The 18,368-nt window shown below is 36.2% G+C and overlaps 1 protein-coding gene across 6 annotated transcripts in view; it reads left to right on the top strand.

Moving 5' to 3' along the window:
- The window catches only part of SESTD1 (SEC14 and spectrin domain containing 1), a 136,125-nt gene extending 118,756 nt beyond the window's left edge, over positions 1-17,369 (top strand). For all 6 annotated transcript variants that reach the window (XM_043487737.1, XM_043487736.1, XM_043487739.1 and 3 more), the window contains 5 exons: positions 2,111-2,192; positions 2,897-3,019; positions 3,814-4,005; positions 6,652-6,773; positions 9,425-17,369. In XM_043487737.1, coding sequence (XP_043343672.1) covers positions 2,111-2,192; positions 2,897-3,019; positions 3,814-4,005; positions 6,652-6,773; positions 9,425-9,554 — 649 coding nt within the window. In that variant the 3' untranslated portion in view covers positions 9,555-17,369. The remainder of the gene's footprint in view (positions 1-2,110; positions 2,193-2,896; positions 3,020-3,813; positions 4,006-6,651; positions 6,774-9,424) is intronic.
- Positions 17,370-18,368: the final 999 nt, after the last annotated feature.

Genomic DNA, 18,368 nt, shown 5'->3' with positions numbered 1-18,368 from the left:
TGATGTCATCAGTGACATGTAAATAAACCCTTCATCTTGCTGAAAATCCAGGGAATACTTTTGGTTCTGACATTGCTTGACCACTCTGAACAGCATTAGGGACAGCTGACATTTTTTTTTTTTTTTTCTTTTTGAAACCCCCTGACAACTTTATTTACTTTAAAAACACCTTTATGGTTCTCCTGGGCACTCTGTTTCTTTTGGTTTTCCGCACTGATTTCTTGTCCTCTAGCTAATTTCACTGCTTTCAGGGTTTGTTCTGAGGCCAAATCCTCTTCTCACTCATTGTTTTCTCCCTGGATAGTCTCACTACTTTAACGACTTTCTTCAGTTTGACCGTGATTGAGTAGTTATGGCTCTGACCCAGATCCCTCCCCTGTACTTTGGACCTGTAATTCCTCTTATCTACTGAACATCTCCTCCTGGGTGCCCATACGGTACTTAAAAGTCACTTGTATGGATTGGAATCATTTTCCTCCAAAACTGGCTCTTCTCCTTTAGTTTCCTGTCCCAGTTAAAAACACCATCAGCTACCCAACTTGTGATTTATCCAAAGGCTTTATCAAAATCATTACTCTTTCTCGTCTCTTACAGCCTCATCAAATGCCCAAGTTTTGCTGTCTCTGAATTTTCATGATCTTAGCTCATACCTGCTTCCTTCCTTGCTTCTCTACAGTCTGTTGTGCATGAGCACTGTCTTTGTAAAGCGTGCATACAATTACCTAGCTTCTCGGTGACTTCCTGTTTCCTCAGATGAAGTTCAGTCTCCTTGGAATAGTGTAGGAGACCCTTGATAATCCAGTCCTGTATAATCTTACCTCCTTTAACTTTCCTACAAAACCACACACTTATTTCACTTTGCTGAATGCATCATGCGGTTTCAAGCATCCAGAGTACTTAGAATACTTCTCCCCTCATTTTCTGCGTAGTGTATTCCTACTTATTATTCAACACTCTGGGGTACTTATCTTTGGGAGTTTTTTTAGATTTCTTAGGCAAGTTTTTACTTATTCCTCCCTATTCTCATATAGCTCCACAGTAGTATTTATCACATTATTTTTTTAAAAGTCCATCTTCCCAAATGGGACCATCTTAATAAGTAGAAACCATGTCTTATATTTTCAAGCACACTGTTCAGTACCTGAAAATATATGTTGAATATGATACTTTCATATTTCAGACATGTCTTCATCATTGACGTGTCTTACCTTGTCTTTTAGCTTCAGATTTTAAAAATACATATAGTCACTTCTCTTCAGTCCCTTGTAAGATTATTTAACCAAATTGCCCTTTAAAAATATGTTATAGATTGTGTTGAGGGCATTCTTGGGAAAAAAAAAAAAGCCTGTGACAATGACTTAGCTATTGTCATCAAGCTCCCTTGAGAATATCAACTCTAGTGGAGCCCAGTGCCTCCTGGGTGGCCTGTTAGTGGTATTCAGTACTGCCGTGAGATTCTCTCCTTCCCATCTGAAGTACACGGAATCGCATGGAAATGAAGGGAATGGATCAGAGCTTCATTGATCAAGTCAGCTTAAAATTTTAATCTGTATGTTATCCAGGGAGACCACATTAAAATCTAAAAATACTCTGAATTGTGTTTTTTTCTGTCCAGAGAATTTTTTTTCTTTCTTAGGAGCATAGATGGGAGGTTTTTTTTTTTAATTCAAAATTAGATATTACTCTGGTAATATAATATAATGAAAAGCTTTAATTTTTTTTTATTTTCTTGGAGCATCATTCTCCAAACTAGTATTTTAGAAACTTTATGTTTTTGTCTTTGCAGTTTGTTTAATACTAATTGACAGTTAATATTTCTTTAGGCTTTAGTGCACTACTGTGTTTATGCTTTGCTTCAGTATTTTGCACAATCCATACAATACTCAAGAGGGTTTTGTGATTTAGTATCTTTCAGGTATTTTGAGGTTTTAATGGAACAGAGATACAGATATCCTTAAAATTCTTGCAAACCAATACAAAATAGTTACAGTCTCTATAGTGTAAGACTAAGTATTTTAATATACTGTAAAATATGTGTGCAGATGGTGGTGTTATACTAGTTATCCACAAAACTGAAATGTTTTCCTAAATTTATGTTTGGATTTATTAGATGTGAAGACATGGTAGATGTGCGAAGATTAAAGATGCTTCAGATGGTACAGTTGTTTAAATGTGAAGAAGATGCTGCCCAGGTAAAGATCAATCAAGCATATTATGTACTTGTCTTTACTTAGAAAATTGATTTCACCTAACTGTAAACAGAAGTGTTCTTTTCATGGTCCTAAGTAAATTCATTAAATTAGATTCTCATTTATCCTGTTGAAGTAATAAAGTTTTATATTTCCAGTAATCTTACTGGTCTCATTTGACTTACTTCTCAATGAAATGCTCTATTGAGCTAGATATTGGAATTATTTATTATTGTGATTTGCTTGTCAGTTACATCCCAGGATGAAGGCTGGTGTTGTTTAACCCACAAGAGGGTTTTGTAGCTAGATAAACAGTTTGCTGTTTTGTGTAGTAAATATCAAAAAACATAGTTACAACTTAACATGGAAGAAAATTAGGATTTTTAAGTTGTAACATTAAGTCTGTAATGTGATTCCAGTAAGATTTATATTACATAAATGCATGGTTTTTTATTAGTATAAATCATGTGATGTTAATTTTAAATAAGTACTTCTCTTTAATAGGTCTTGTCTTTAGATTTTAAAGATTTTGAGGAAGAGGAGAGATTAACTCATGTAGTTTGGCACTGATTGAAATAAGCTATTACGGTTATAACAAATGGGTTAATTAATCACATGATAGTAATCTTTTTTTTTTTAATGCAGTGTTTTGCTATTCAAGGTAAAAAGTTATGACTCCAGGTTGACTGTGACTTATTTTCATTCAGGCAGTAGAATGGCTCAGTGAACTTCTGGATGCTCTTCTTAAGACACACACCAGATTGGGGGATGATGCTCAGGAAACGAAAGTTCTGCTGGAGAAGCATAGAAAATTTGTTGATGTTGCACAGGTGCAGAACTGGTTATCTTCCTTTTCTACAAGCTCAGTGTTAGAATAGTTTTCTACATGATTGTAATGTAACTTAGCCCTCCAAGTCCAAGAAGGTTAGTTATATTAATCCAGAAATATAAAACTAAGAAAATGTCAGCTGATGAATGAAAACTAGCCTGTATACATTTGAGAGGGTTTAAGGTTTCCTGAATACAGGTTCTGTAGCTCCCTCTGATTTATGATACATTAATACATTATGGTAATGTTAAGGCAGTAGTCATTCATTTGTAAAAGTTACTATGAAGTATAAGTTAATATCAGTAAATTAGAAACCCTAGTTTCTGCATCTCACCAGTGTCAGCGTTATAACACCATGGATTTTTTTTCATGTGAATAGTATCTTAATTTATTTTGCCTAATTACTGAGTTCATGTTATTAACTGTGTGGTTCCCCATGTAGAATATAAAGTGCCCCTTTCCGCCCATTTGTTTTGATTAATGGGTGAACAGATTTTTTTAATTGATTTTTTTTTTTCTTTTTTGGGCTGGTGAAATTGAACAGACTGAGAGGAAAGCAGAGTAAGAGAGGAAAGCCTAACAAGAAATAAACTTAATAAAAATTAACTGGAAGTATTGCTTCCCCTTAATTATTTATGCATGCAGACAACTTGTAGTAGTAAATGCCAGTGGAATCATTCATTATTGATTTCTAGTAGTGTTACTTAATTGCAGCTACAGTCCTCCCGTTCACTTTCCTGTCCCTTTTTTTTAGAATTCTGTTGTTATAACTGTGTGTTTGCTTTTCTTCTTTAGAGCACTTATGACTACGGAAGACAGTTGCTGCAGGCCACAGTTGTGCTGTGCCAGTCTTTGCGCTGCACCTCTCGATCATCTGGGGATACACTTCCTCGACTGAACAGAGTGTGGAAACAGTTTACAATCGCCTCTGAAGAGAGGGTGCATAGGCTGGAAATGGCTATTGCCTTTCACTCAAATGCTGAAAAGGTTCGCTTTTTTAAAAATGTAGTTTCAGTCGTGTGTGCTATGTATGTTTAAAATGTGTTTACCTTGTAATTTTCTGATTAGTCTGTTCTTTAAAAATTTATATGAATTCCATTGTTTAGAGTTTGTTTAGGTATAACGTATTTTCTTAGAAGGCTCAAATCAGATTCTTGGTAAGCCATACCAGGGTTGGAGTACTCTGGTTAGAAGAATTGAAACCGTCCAGTAGTCTTTGCTCAGCAGCATGTCTCTCCTCACCAGACCTGATGTCCAGAATGTACTGTGTTCTTTCAGGTGTCATGACTCCCACTGTTTCATTATGCCAAGAAAGGAAACTGTGCTTTCCCAAATACTAATTGTCATAAATTTTTTAAAAGGTTACTTTGTGATTTTTATAATGTTTGAGACTCTCCAGCTAAAATTACAAGGATAAAAATAAAACCTTTTTTTTTCATGTGTTATCTTTAAAGAATCATTCTAGATTTTATTATTTAATGAATTCATTAATCCCAGAAACTAAAAGTCAATATGCGGTGTTTTATTGGGACAAATTTTCAATAGAACCTTTTTCTCAACTACACAGTGAAAATTTATAGCATCCAAGTCTTATATTTCCATTCCAAAGAGGAGCCTTACTAAGTAGTTAACTTTGTTTTGATGAAAGTTTATATGTAGGGTATATTCAATGCAGGTTAAGATATGAGAAACCTAAGATAGCCTTGGTCTATAGAACAGAAGAGATACTGCCAGGAGCCTTAGGAATTAAGGAGTTTCTGTCTGTGTTATGCAATACATCTGTTGGGAAATGTCCACATTAACTCTTACTGAGCCGGTTACTGAACTCTACAGGTCTTTTTTTAGTGTAAGATGGGCCGACTGATGATGAATGAAAGTATCCAAATGGCTTGACTTATTTATCTATTGATTGTTTTAGTGAAAACTTTTTATTGAAATATACTACTAACATAGAAAAATGTGCAGCTCAGATGTTCTACTCACTGAATTTTCAGAGTGAGTATGCCTGTGTAATCAGCTCACTATTCAAATAACAGAACGTTATCAGCACCCCAGAGGTTGTTCCCCATCCTCTTTTAATCACACTGCTTCTGCTGCTCATCCCAGTGTGACCACTGGCCCGAGCTCTTAACACCACTGATAATTTTTTAGGATGCTACTCTTAAAATGTATCTGCAAAGACATTTAAAAATCTAGATCTCTTTAAGAAGTTATGTAAGAATGAATATATATTAGTTGTTCAGTTGTGTCCAAGTCTTTGTGACCCCATGGACTGTAGCCTGCCAGGCTCCTCTGTCCATGGAATTATCCAGGCAAGAATACCAGAGTGGGTAGCCAATCCTTTCTCTAGGGAGTCTTCCCAACCCAGGGATTGAACCTGGGTCTCCCACATTGCAGGCGGACTGTTTACCATCTAAGTCACCAGGGAAGCCCAAGAATGAATATGGTTGAAAATTTTTACATAGAATATTAATATTCCTGTTTTTTCTGGTACGTGGCCTTTATCATGCTTACAATAAACTCTGCTCAAGGTTATTTTATTATGTCAACCTATGTAAAACCTTTTGTTATTAGTTGTTATCTTTCTCTTGGGTGGGTTCTATTTCAAACCAGCAAGCCACAACTATAAGCAAACTGCATAGCAAATTATAGTGATTAGGAAAATATTTAAATTAAGTCTGGAATTTTATAATATGAAAATATCCTTTATGAGTAATGCCAAAATAAACATAATTGGATTCATAAAAGTATGCAAAGTTGCAAAAATAAATTATTTTTATTCTGCCTTAAATTTTGCAGATTTTTTCTTGTAGGTAAATTTTTAAAATTAGTATTATTGTTTTAAATCTGAAGTGTATCTTAGACTGATAGCATATCTGCATTTGAAACTAGACACACTTCAAGAGCTCACTAACCATATGTACCTAGTGGCTGCTATGTGGGTCTATACTTACAGCTTTAACTATTACAAATCACAGCAATTTTTTCTTTCCTCTCTTTTGTACCATTTAAATTTAAATAGTGATTATTAAGGAAAAAAATAATATTAAGGACTGTAGAAATTCCAAATTTGAATTAAAACCATATCTGTTTATATTTTGTTTTTTAGTTTATATCATGCAACTAAAGTCAGCAGATCTGTTTTTAAAATAACTGTAAAGTTTCTAGCTAGGGAATCACATTGTTATGCGTTTGTACTCTGAGTATATGTTGTTATGTATTTATATATATTTTTTCATTTGTGAAGTTTGTAAGTTCATTGAGGTCAAAATCTGTTTCTCATTCATATCCCAAGCCACTACATAAACATAAAGTAAGTATTCAATAAATAGTTACTTGATGTATGAAAGAATACTACTTCTTAAGCACAGTTTCAGTTTAATTCCAAATAATAGTCTAGTATTTTTTTTTGGAAATCACTATAGAACTCTTCTTATTCCAATTACAATATTATTAGTGTGGGTTATGTGTTTGATTTTAATTTTTTGAGTCAGCTTTGTCAGTAATCAGCCTTCTATAACACACATGAAGATTCTAGGAACAGAACAGAAACACCTTCAATCTACTAAATTTTAATGAACTTGGTTTCCTTTCTGTGTCTCTTGATTGATGTTCCACTTTTATTTGTTGCAGATTTTACAAGACTGTCCAGAAGAGCCTGAAGCTATTAATGATGAGGAGCAGTTTGATGAAGTTGAAGCAGTTGGGAAATCACTTTTAGATAGACTGACTGTTCCTGTAGTTTATCCTGATGGGTATGCTGCACGTTCTTTAATTTGTGTTTTTATCAGTAAGGTCTTAAAGTAATAGCAAGAGAAGAAAATATGTTTCTAAAAAGTCCTAGTAAATTAGCTTCGGTTCACATCTTCAGTATCTGTAATAAATTAGTTTAAAATGAAAAGAAATCCCCACTGGGTTTTTAACAGTGGTAGCAGTTGGTACTTGCTGCTATCAAATGTATTGCCCTCGATAGCTTGTTGTAGAAGAAAGATCATTGACTAGGTTGACATACTGGGTTCTAGCCTTGACTGTGATCACAAGGAGTCTGGTGACTTTGAACTTCATTCAGGGAATGGATGGGGAGGGGACTGTTTAGTAAGCTCAAAATATATACATTATATACCCAGCGCAAAGCTAAACATTTCACCTTTAGGCTTTTGACCAAACAGTGCTAGGCTGATATGATTATTGTGCTTTACAGATGAAGAAACCAAAGCTCAGAAAGATTAAGTAAGTTGTCAGGATATCACAGCTTCTAAGTGAAATTAGAACATAGTTTCAGGTCTGTCTGGCACTAAATCCATTCTCTTTTTCACTGTGCTATGTAGTCCTAATTTCTTCTTTTGTAAAATGATGGGGTCTTGATTTCCACATTCCTTTCCATTTCAAATAGTTGATAATAAAAATAAGAGTTAACCTCTTGGAAATAAATGGTCCAGTAAATGAATCATAGTAGCTTTATCCCCAGGGAGCTAGATCTTCTCAATGAAAACAATTTGGTGGTAATTCAGAAGATATGTAATTCAAACAATAGAGAAACCAAACCATTGAATATAAGTATCCTTACATTGTAATACAGGGCTTTCCTGGTAGTTCAGTGGTAAAGAATCCGCCTGCCAGTGCAGGAGACGTGGGTTCAGTCCCTGGGTCGGGAAGATCCCCTGGAGAAGGAAGTGGCAACCCACTTCAGTATTCTTGCCTGGGAAATCCCATGGACAGAGGAGCCTGGTGGGCTAGTCCATGGGGTCACAAAGAGTCGGACACGCCTGAGCAACTAAACAAAAACATCAACACTGTAATATAGTGAGTAGGTTTGATTGTGGACTCTGGAACCAGATTCCTTGGGTTTAAATCTCAGCCCCACCACTTACTAGCTGTGACATCTTGGGCAAGCCACTTAACCTTTTCTATGCCTCAGTGCCCTCATCTAAAAATAGGAATATATTTTCCATACTTCCTCGGGTTGAGTGAGGGAGTTAAATGAGCTACATGTATATAAACTACTTAAAACGATTATCTCACACATGATAAGTGCCACCGCTAATATGTCATGAGCTTCAAAGGATTATTTGGAATTGATACTGAGAAGATACAACGTTTTTCATAGTCTGTACCTAGATAATCGCTGTCATTTCCAACTCTTTGTGACCCCATGGACTGTAGTCTACCAGACTCCTCCGTCCATGGGATTTTCCAGGCAAGAATACTGGAGTGGGTTGCCATTTCCTTCTCCAAGATAATCTCTAGTCATACCTAAACTTGAATAATCAGAAGTAGCCTTTAAAGTCATGTATATCTCCAGTGTATAAAAGAGAATAAAATCTAAAAGTTTGTAGATCCGGCTGGTAACAGTGTTAGGAGGGTGCTTCTGGTTGGTCCGTTCCCGCATGTCCCTCCCCCAAAACCTCAGTTCTGTGATTCACAGCCAGTTGTCACAAAGTCAGCCCCATTCTACTCAAGTCCTCCCAGGAGCGTCTCCCCCTGGTACTTTTGCATGGGCTGCTTCTCCCATGTTCTACAAATAGTTCATGTGTCACTTTCGTTTTTAAAATGGAAGAGTCACTTAGTGCTATATATTCAAATTTCACAACTTTAATATTTGCAATTTTTATTCCATTCCCTTTTATATGGTAATTTGTTTATACTGTGTAAAATTTGACAGTGAGCTTAGTCACATTTATCTTTTGTACCGTTCTCCTAGAACAATAAAAGAAGTCAGGTGGTCTCTCTGAATTTCCTGCTTGAAGACCCACGTTGATTCTGTTTTTCCCACTGTGTGATTGTAGTCCAGTCATCTGTTTCTCTGGGTCTTAGTTTTCTGATCTGAAAAGACAAAGAGCTAAACCAGATTATTTCCAGGAACTCTTTGAGCTCTAAAAGATTCTATGACTCTGAATGCTGTATCTTTGCAAATAGGATAAAATTAAATGATTTTACCTATTAATGTCCCAAATGATGGCTTAACATTAAATGGATATTTTACTTGCCAGCTATGTTAGACATCTGATGACCATAGTCCTTAGCATGAAGCGCTCATACAGATTTTATATTTGTGTATGCGGTAGCTCCCAAGCTGGAAGCAGAACCTTGCTACTGTTGCACTGTTTGTTGCATTGTTTGGTTTATTGAGATTATCATAAGTATACGTGATAGGATATTTATACCATTAATATATTTTTTCAATTTTAAAAAATGTTTTATGCCATTTTAAAAAAAGATTTTATGCTATTTTAAAAAATGTTTCTCCTACCGAATTGCTACTCAAAGATAACAGTATGGTCTGCAAATGAACTAACGGCATACCACGTAGGTAATTTTTATGGTAATTTTTGCTTCCTTTTGCATTCACTGCACAGTCAATGGGTTTGTATTAATCTGATTGGGCTTTTTCTGTTTTGATTTTTAGAACTGAACAATATTTTGGGAGCCCAAGTGACATGGCTTCTACTGCAGAACACATCAGAGACAGGATGAAACTAGTTAGTCTCAAAAGGCAGCAGCTGAGACATCCAGAAATGATGACTACAGAGAGCTAATAGCTGCCTTCTTCCCAGAGACCTGCTGTTCATAATCCCGCATGTCGTCAGCATACTCCAGCATTAGCTACAATACGTTAAGATGCATTTCACAGCCAGGATAAGCCTCATTTCTTTCCATTACACATTTCTCTCCACATGTTAACACCTTGCAATTACCAAGGCAGAATTGTTTAACATGCTTTGAGATCATAGACTCCAAGTATCTCAAAAGAAGGAACTGTAAACATTGCACTGAAAACTTGCTTTAAAGCTTTACCTGACCTGTCAGTTTGTAGATGAACAACTGATAATAAGCTTTGAATGGTGCTAATATGAGTGTAGAAATTCTCTCTATAAAAAATGGTTGCCCTTCCTCCCCAGGTGACGTAGTAAATTTAGACTGTAGCTCAACTGTTATTAGTAGACAGTGGTGTCCTCAAAATTTTGCTTTGTAATTCTCCTTCAAATTTGATTATTTTTATTGTGTCAGTATGAAGAAAAACCTTCAGATTTTTGATATATCATATTCATTAAAATACATTTTCCTATTTGTATTGATAATGTATTAAAAGTTGTTTGTGCTTAATAAAAGGCTTCTTTTAAACACCTTATTTAATTTGGTGGTTATATCCTATTTCCAAACATGAGTGCCTTAATTAAAAGGGCATTCTTAGGCTTGTGAGGATGGTTTAATATTTGTTTTCTCATGTTGGTTGCATGTATTTTAGCCAGGAAATTCATATGTAAGCATGTATATATAATAAATAAGCATGTTTTATCAAAAATATTGTGAAGAAAAGTTTAGATCTTAGTGAACACTCTCATTTTTCTCTTCTTCAACTTGAAAAATGTTATCTAAATTACTGTACTGAAAATATTTTGTCTTTGGGAGAGGAGGGAAAGGCATACATAGTTACTTAAATGTCATCTTCTATATTAGAGTAATCTTTCAGGAACTAAAATAGCAATTGTTAATAACATTTAATTTCTCCTGATAGACTAGAAGCAAGATTCTGGTGTAGTATAATAAAAATTGTACACATCTTTTAGAAATTAAATTTATAAAATGTTAATGCTTTTAAGTTTATATTAAGTTTAAATGGTAAAATACATATAATTTTGTATTCATTTTTGTTTCAGAAAATGTTTTTGAGAAAGATTAAAACCAAGTTTATAGTCTGTGATCAATACAAAATTATGCAAAGTATGCTCTTTTCTTTCCATTGTCTACTGAAATGTCCATGTATCTTCCAGTGGAAAAAGCTCCTTCTGAGCCTGCTGGTTTTTCCAGCCTTCTTCACTGCCAGACTTCTTGGAGAAACCCATGTCCATTGCCCTGCATCCTCAGCGCCTTGCAGTCTGGCTTTCAGAGCCCTGCAGTGCAGTGGTTTGCAGTGGGCTCCAGTTACTGAACTGAGTGATTTTTTTTTTCCCCCAGTTTGCGTTCCTCTCCTTCTCTGCTTCTGCAGCGTTTCTACCATGGAGCAACCTCTCCTGCAGTGTTTCCTCCCTTGACGATGTCATCTTCTGTTGTAACTCAGTCTAGTCACATAACTGTTATTTAAGATGCATCTACTAAAATGTGCTCTCTCAGATTCTGTCTTCAGAATGATTCTGTATATATCCTATCCTTAGGGTATCTTATTTTATCCCGGTGTCCTGTGTTATGTATCTGGTCCGAAATTCTCAACCTGTACTTTCAGCTGCCTACTTGACATTTTCAACTTGGGTGAAGTTATTTACCATATTTTTTTCACCTTTCTCAGAGTAATTTTGGTTTGAGATATAGTCTCTTTTAATGGACATACCAGAAAATCTGGGGGCTACATTCAGCTGCTCCCTTTTATGCTGCCACTGCTTCGGAGATCATCCAGAAAGGCTTTTTCTTTATTTGTTAACCCTTAGTCTTTTAGGGTTTAACTTCTATAAGTATGAATGTTTGTGATTCTTCATTCAGTCTTCTTGACGGTGCTAACCACATGCTATAGTTGTTTATGTCTACCTACTACACTATGAGCTCTTTTGAGGGAAGGAAACTTGTGGGCCTGACTTCTCCCATTCCCAGCATTTTGCGCATTTTGCTCATGGCATAATAGTTACTCTGGAAAAGACCCTGATGCTGGGAAAGATGGAGGGCAGGAGGAGAACGTGACAGAGGATTAGATGGTTGGATGGCATCACTAACTCAATGGACATGAGTTTGAGCAAACTCTGGGAGATGATGAAGGACGGGGAAGCCTGGCATGCTGCAGTCTGGGGGGTCACAAAGAATCGGACATGACGTAGCAACTGAACAACAATAGTTGCGCAGTTCCCCTGTCTATCTGTTGTAAGGGTTAGTATTAATTCCTCTTGTATTGTAGTCCGAAGTATGTTTTAAACAGATTTCCTAAAGTTAGAATTGACTGAGTGAATCTGCTCATCAGGAAGTCATTTGATAGTTTTAGATACTTAGGTAATTGAGGTAGTTAGTTGTACCCAATATCTATTTCTCATACTGAATTTCACATAATTTTTTTATTTTTTATTAAGACTTTGCCAGAAAGGAACTGGATTCTAAGTAAAGAGACTCCCTTAATTCTACCGTCAACTCCCCTACCTACTGTCAAATGAGTTAATTTTATGTGCCTTAATCTGTCCTGCCTATAGCAAGAGTGAATTAAGGCACATCTGGAAATATTTGTGGTTTGAGTATTTCAAGTGAAGATGATTATGCTTTTAACACATAGTAAATATTGTTGCTTTTCATTTGTAACTTTGCTCCTGCTTTCTGTATGTGTATCCAGATAACCGTAGACATAGTTATGAATGAAAACCAACAATGCCCTAATGTGATTTTTCTTCATGGGATCATAGTTCACTAGAATACCTGTGAAGGAAGTGACTTCAGTCTGTTTGAAAAGACAAGTTCTTTGTAAATCATGAATTAACATTGGCCTGCAAATAGAGAAAGAACCATCATTTTTACTTGGTACAATATAGGCTACAACTTGGACTTCCCCAATGGCTCAGCAATAAAGAATCTGCCTGCTATACAAGAACCACAGGAGACAATGGGTTTGATCCCTGGGCCAGGAAGATCGCCTGGAGGAGGGCATGGCAACCCACTCCAGTATTTTTGCCTGGAGAATCCCATGGACAAAGGAGCCTGGTGGGCTACAGTCCATAGGTCGCAAAGAGGTAGACACGACTGAAACGACTTAGCACGCATGCTACAACTTCCACATTATGTTAACTCATCTCAGGGAGTTACTGAATGTTAATTAGGCTAGCTTAATTTTTTGTTTTGCTTTGAGTTTTTCTTTTGTCTTCATGTCATAAATTTGCTCCTGTGTAAGCTAAGTATCCAAGGACAGTTTAGACATGTATTCACACATGTCTAACCCATCAGCATTGTGATGTGAAGATGATAACTTCCTTTCAAATAAAATTGACTGTATTCCCAGACTTCATTGTTGGTCACCTTATTCTACCATGGTAACTCGTTGGTGATAAAATTACTCAGTCTGCCAGCTAAGATGTCGGCAGCTCTAGGCTTCCTTGCTGTGTAGAGGATTGGATACCTCTCTCATGTTATAGGTCTTTAAATTGGCCAGTGCTCCGAAGCATTACCTAGTATTAACGTGTTTCACTATCAGATGATGTGTGGGGTGTGCTATTTAGAGTATTATTGTTAGTGCATGCTCCTTAATGTGAACATGGCAGTTACTTTTCCGATAGTGCTGAGTAAATCATACATAAACCCATTGTGACAAATGGCGTGATTGTGAGTTAAGTTGAACCTGTCTCTACTGGCTTTGTTTGAAGAAAGACTTCATAATTCTCTACTACATTTTAAGTTCCTTGCCAGAAAGATTGGAAATTACTATGTACTTTTCCTACCCCAACAGGACCATGGTAAAATACTGTGGTTACTAAAAACTGAACATGACTGTAGTTGTTAAAATCGTCCCCATCTTGAGTCTATTGAAAATGCTATAGGAAATTAACATTGGTAAATATCAGTGACAAGAGATATATGTTTGGGATATATTTGTTTAAACCTCAAAAGGAAAAATTATCTAGGGTTAAGAAGGTGGACTAGAATATAGCTGACCAGTTAACCTAATTAGCAAAACTAAGCTAGAGTTAACTTTCAGTTGAAAAAAGAAAGAGCTCCAGTTGGGTGTGGAAAATTTCGCTCCTGGTATAGAGGGGCAACAGTCCCCTTGATGAGGGAACAGGAAGTGCGGGTTTAACACCTGACATTAGTTGACTTAGGTGTGTGCTGCAGAAAATCTAGATTTAGCCACGAAAAATAATGACAAGAATAGTACAGGAAAGGTTGTAAACTAAGGCTAAAATAAGATCTCTAGTGAATATAATGAAAAGAGGTGGAGTTTGAATACTTAAGAATCCGGCTTTGGCATTTACTCACCTGGGTGAAAAATCATTAAACTTCTCTGAACCTGTAAAACAGAAATCATATCAAGTAATTTTAAGAATGAAGTATAATTACGTTAAAAATCTGTTGAAAAATAAAATGTTATTCAAAATGGAAGGATGATTATTATTATCTTTCCAGAGTAGAATGGGGAGCATTCTTTAATCATGCTCTTGTCCCAGATGGCAAGCATGGGATCTTGGGGAAAAGGGAACCTTGTCTGCTCACCTCCCAAGACTCCCATTTCCCGTCCACTCGATATACTGAAAATGCTGAGGGTGGGGACAGTGAGCTCTGCAGTAAATAACAGGACTTCTAAACCTGACAGATTGACTCTCTTGCGGCAGGATGATAGACCAGCCAGATGGAGGGCAAGGGAGGAGTATCATCTACTTTGAGGTTAGCAGGACATGATACAATTCCACTGAAAAGTAAGAAAGTAAGTAAAAGTCATACTGATGATCTTAATGAGTCAGCACCAACCTATAGAAACAAGAGCGTGAATCTGACCACCACTGGTGCTGTTATGGTTAGAGAAGGGCAATCCTGGTAAGCTTGGGCAGTGATAATAAGAGAGAAAGGCTGGTCCTATAACAGGCTGATAGAACTATGGTGCTTCATGAAATAGCATAAATACATGGGAATGTTTAATACTGAAAAAGGCTTATAGATATGATGCTGAGTAACGTGACTGTAATATTTTAAAGCAAACTTGAAAACATGACAAAACTAGTCCGTGTGCTTCAGGAAAAAGCAGAGCCTGTACTAGAACATGAAGAACTTAGAGATCACAGGAAAAGCCAGAACTACAACTATATACTGTGAAAGCAGTAAGTAAAATTATAAAGGAATCAAGATTATTTTTGTTAGAAAATTTTTAGGAGGCAACACACATAATACCATATGTAATTATACAGAAATTCTTGTGCTGTGTACTCAGTCATGAAGTCATGTCCAACTCTTTGTGACCCTTTGGACTGTAGGCTGCCAGGCTCCTCTGTCCATGGAATTTCCCAGGCAAGAAGACTGGAATGGGTTACCATTTCCTTTCCCAGGGAATCTTCCCGACCAGGGATCAAACCCACGACTCCTATTTCTCCTGCATTGGCAGGCGGATTCTTTACCACTGAGTCACCATAACTAAAAATAGTTACCAGCTTTCAATATTAGAGTAGCATTTTTATGAATCTTAAGTCAGGCTTGTGGAATACTAAATATTTCTGACAAAAGGCTGTAGAAATCTGAAGCCATTCTTAGTGATCCTCACAGTGTCCCCTTAGAAGTATTTACAAGTCAGATGCCATCTCTACATGGTGTCTCCAAATGTGTCATTCCTGGAAAGACAGGAGGATGACTCATGTCCTTCCATTGACTAGCGGGGACCTGTTCACTATGATCAAGCCTTACATGGTGTTTTGGGTCTACACATCTTTTCTGTTATAATTAACTCTGGTTCTTTTTTAGTTTTAAAAATCAGTAAAAATGTGCTTGATTTTTCCCTTTAGAATGTTTTTTCGTCTTAACTCTGCTAGTCTATACAACCAACAAATTTGCTCAGAATAACCATCAATGCATGTATTATTTTCATTAAAGTGTGAGGAGATGAAAAATCACCTTGACAATTTTAAGTCAGCATAGATCCGAGAACTGATTGCTTAACTCACACAGGAATATCCTTGCACAAGCTCTTAAGTTTCTAAGTAGACACTGTTGGGAAGAATTTCTGATTATGAAATCAGTAATGAAATTCTCAGCAGCATTATTTTGTATGCATTGTGCCCTGAATTTTTTCCCTAACATTTTATTATAAAAATTTTCAAACATATAAAAAAGTTAAAATTTTATAGTGTACTCACCACCCAGATGCTAGTTAGCATTAACTGTGCTTTGTCACATGTCTGTCCATCCATCAGTTCACCAATTCAGATTGTTTCTGATGCATTTTAAGTTGCAGAAATCTACACACTTCCTACTGAATACTTCAGTCATTAGCTAGAATTCAGTATTCGCTTACAATTTTACTTTTATTTAAAATTAGCATACAATGAATGCCTAAGTCTTAAGTGTGTATCTGCTGAGTTTTGGTAAATGCATACAGTGCTGTCAAAATATAAAATACTATAAAAAAATTGCCATTTCCAGTCAGTCCTCTACTCACCCACATCCTCCTCCACAGGCAGCCACTCTTTGTTCTACCTTAGATCTTGTGTTCTAGATCTTTGTGTAAATAGAGCCACACAGCACGTATCTTTCTTGAAGGCTTCTTCACTTGCCATGTTTTGGAGACTTATCCACGTGGTTGTGTGTATTAATAGTTAATTCCTTTTTTATTGCTGAGTAGTATTCCATTGTATGACTGTATTACAGTTTATTTATTCATTTTCCTATTTATAAATACCTGGTCTGTTTCCAGTACTGGCGATTGTAAGTGAAGCTGCTATGGTTATTCTTAACATAAGTCTTATGTGGACATAGGCTTTCATTTCTCTTGGGTGAACACCTAGGATTAGAGTTTCTGAGTCAGGGCAGTTCTGAAAGAAACGTCCGTATCTTTTTTTCAATGTGGTTGTGCTGTGCCCTGGATTTTCACTATATTTTGAATGTGTGGAAAACTGTAAACTATTTTTATGACCCATAATCTGAAGTATTAGAAGTGGATTTGGAATAGAAATGGTATTCTTCACAGTTGACAGTGTTGAAGGACACAAATGTCTGTCTGCCCAAAACAGCTCCCCAGATGGGACCTATCCCTGAAATTTTAGTGTAACTCCTTGAATGATTAAAGTACTTAGCCAAGCATGGTGATAATATTCGCTAGAAAAAACAGCGTTGGTTTGTTATATCACTAACTTTTGCCACCTGTTTTCAGTAGACAGAATAAGACTGATAACAGAGAAGATTCATTCTGTCAATAGGGGTGGAAGGGGTGTTAAAGAACATGTCGTACTAGTTAGTCCCAGGTACAGCAGCGTGAAAAAGAAGCATCTGGACTGAAAATCCCCCAAACGGTGGTCAAGAAACCAGAAAACGGGGTGGGGAGAATTCTACCTCACAATTGTGCTTAGGAAGTAGCTATGTTTTTGCAGGACATTTTAGCCTTTACAAATCAAATCATATTTTCAATATTGTCTTTTTATTCAGTACCACCCAGCTACAGTTATTTCACACCCCTAGTGACTTTTATCCACTTTGTCTTACCCTTCTCACTTGTTCTGTTACATATAGCAGTTACCTGTATAAGCCTGTAAAATTATAATCATATGTATGTTTCCAGTGCTTGTGTTCAAAGATATTTATGTATGGTTCATTCAGTCTTATTTGATTTTTAAGGGCTGGGATATTTGGCTTCTACTGTAAATCCTTATAATGTTCCAAACACATTGTAAATGCAATAAAGATGTTAAAAACTACTTAATGCAACAGATTTGATATGTATTTCTTTGATATGTTATCACTTTGGACAATAAATTTGGTTTCTGTTACTAATGATCTTTCATGACATCCGGGGAGAATTAAGTCATACTGGTCTCTATAAGATAATCTGATGAATTCTGCGTTTTTTAATCATTCAAATTAGATTTTTTTTTACATTACTTTTTTTTCCTATCCATATGCTGTAAAATATTTTATTAAGACAAACTTCAACTCCTTTGTTCTGAACTTATCTGGAGTCTTAGAGACTAAACACACTTGACTTGTGTGCCTCTTTCCCTTGTCAAAGCTCCCATCCTGCCTTCCCACAGGCTTAGCACAGAAACTCAGGACTTTCTGTAAGTCCCACGTCAGAAAGTGTTAGGTTCTCATCACAGTTTTAGTGGTTACATTTCCTTTGTTCTTACCAGTAAGTCCCTTTTTAAGACTGGGAAGGAGAGTGTATTTGGGGTTGGGGAATGCATGTTAGAAGAAAGTTAGCTGTACTTCATATGACACATTCATATTATGCTGTACATAGTAGCAGCTCCAGAATGGCTACCAGGAATTTCAGAGGTGCCAGAATTTGGAAGTTGGCAAGCCTTGTTGGATGAAGTTAAGTATACTTGAGTGATAGTTCAACATACGAGCAAGATATATATATATGAAAAAGTTCATTTTCCCAACTAGTGTCCACCCCGTCTCTAGATTTCCCTTTAAACACAGTGAATTCACAAAGTTGTTCCACATTCTGCATAAAATCTACACAAAGGTATTCTCATAAACAAACTCTTATGTGAAAGTTAAAATGAGAGTAAGAAATACCCAGTTTTTCCTGGGACTAGAGAAGAGATAGTGCTAACAACAGCAACAGCAAAAAAGGTGGAAAAACTGAAAACGAAGTGAACAATAAGCAAAAAGCTAGTTCGTGACCATGATTAAAATATAATGGTTAGCAAACCATACTCCCACATTAAATAGCCTTGTACTGCACCAAA

This window comes from Cervus canadensis, chromosome 15, assembly GCF_019320065.1.
Source record: "Cervus canadensis isolate Bull #8, Minnesota chromosome 15, ASM1932006v1, whole genome shotgun sequence".
NCBI lineage: Eukaryota > Metazoa > Chordata > Mammalia > Artiodactyla > Cervidae > Cervus > Cervus canadensis.
The sequence above is the reverse complement of the archived record's forward strand: the minus strand, read 5'-3'. Positions and strand labels throughout refer to the sequence as shown.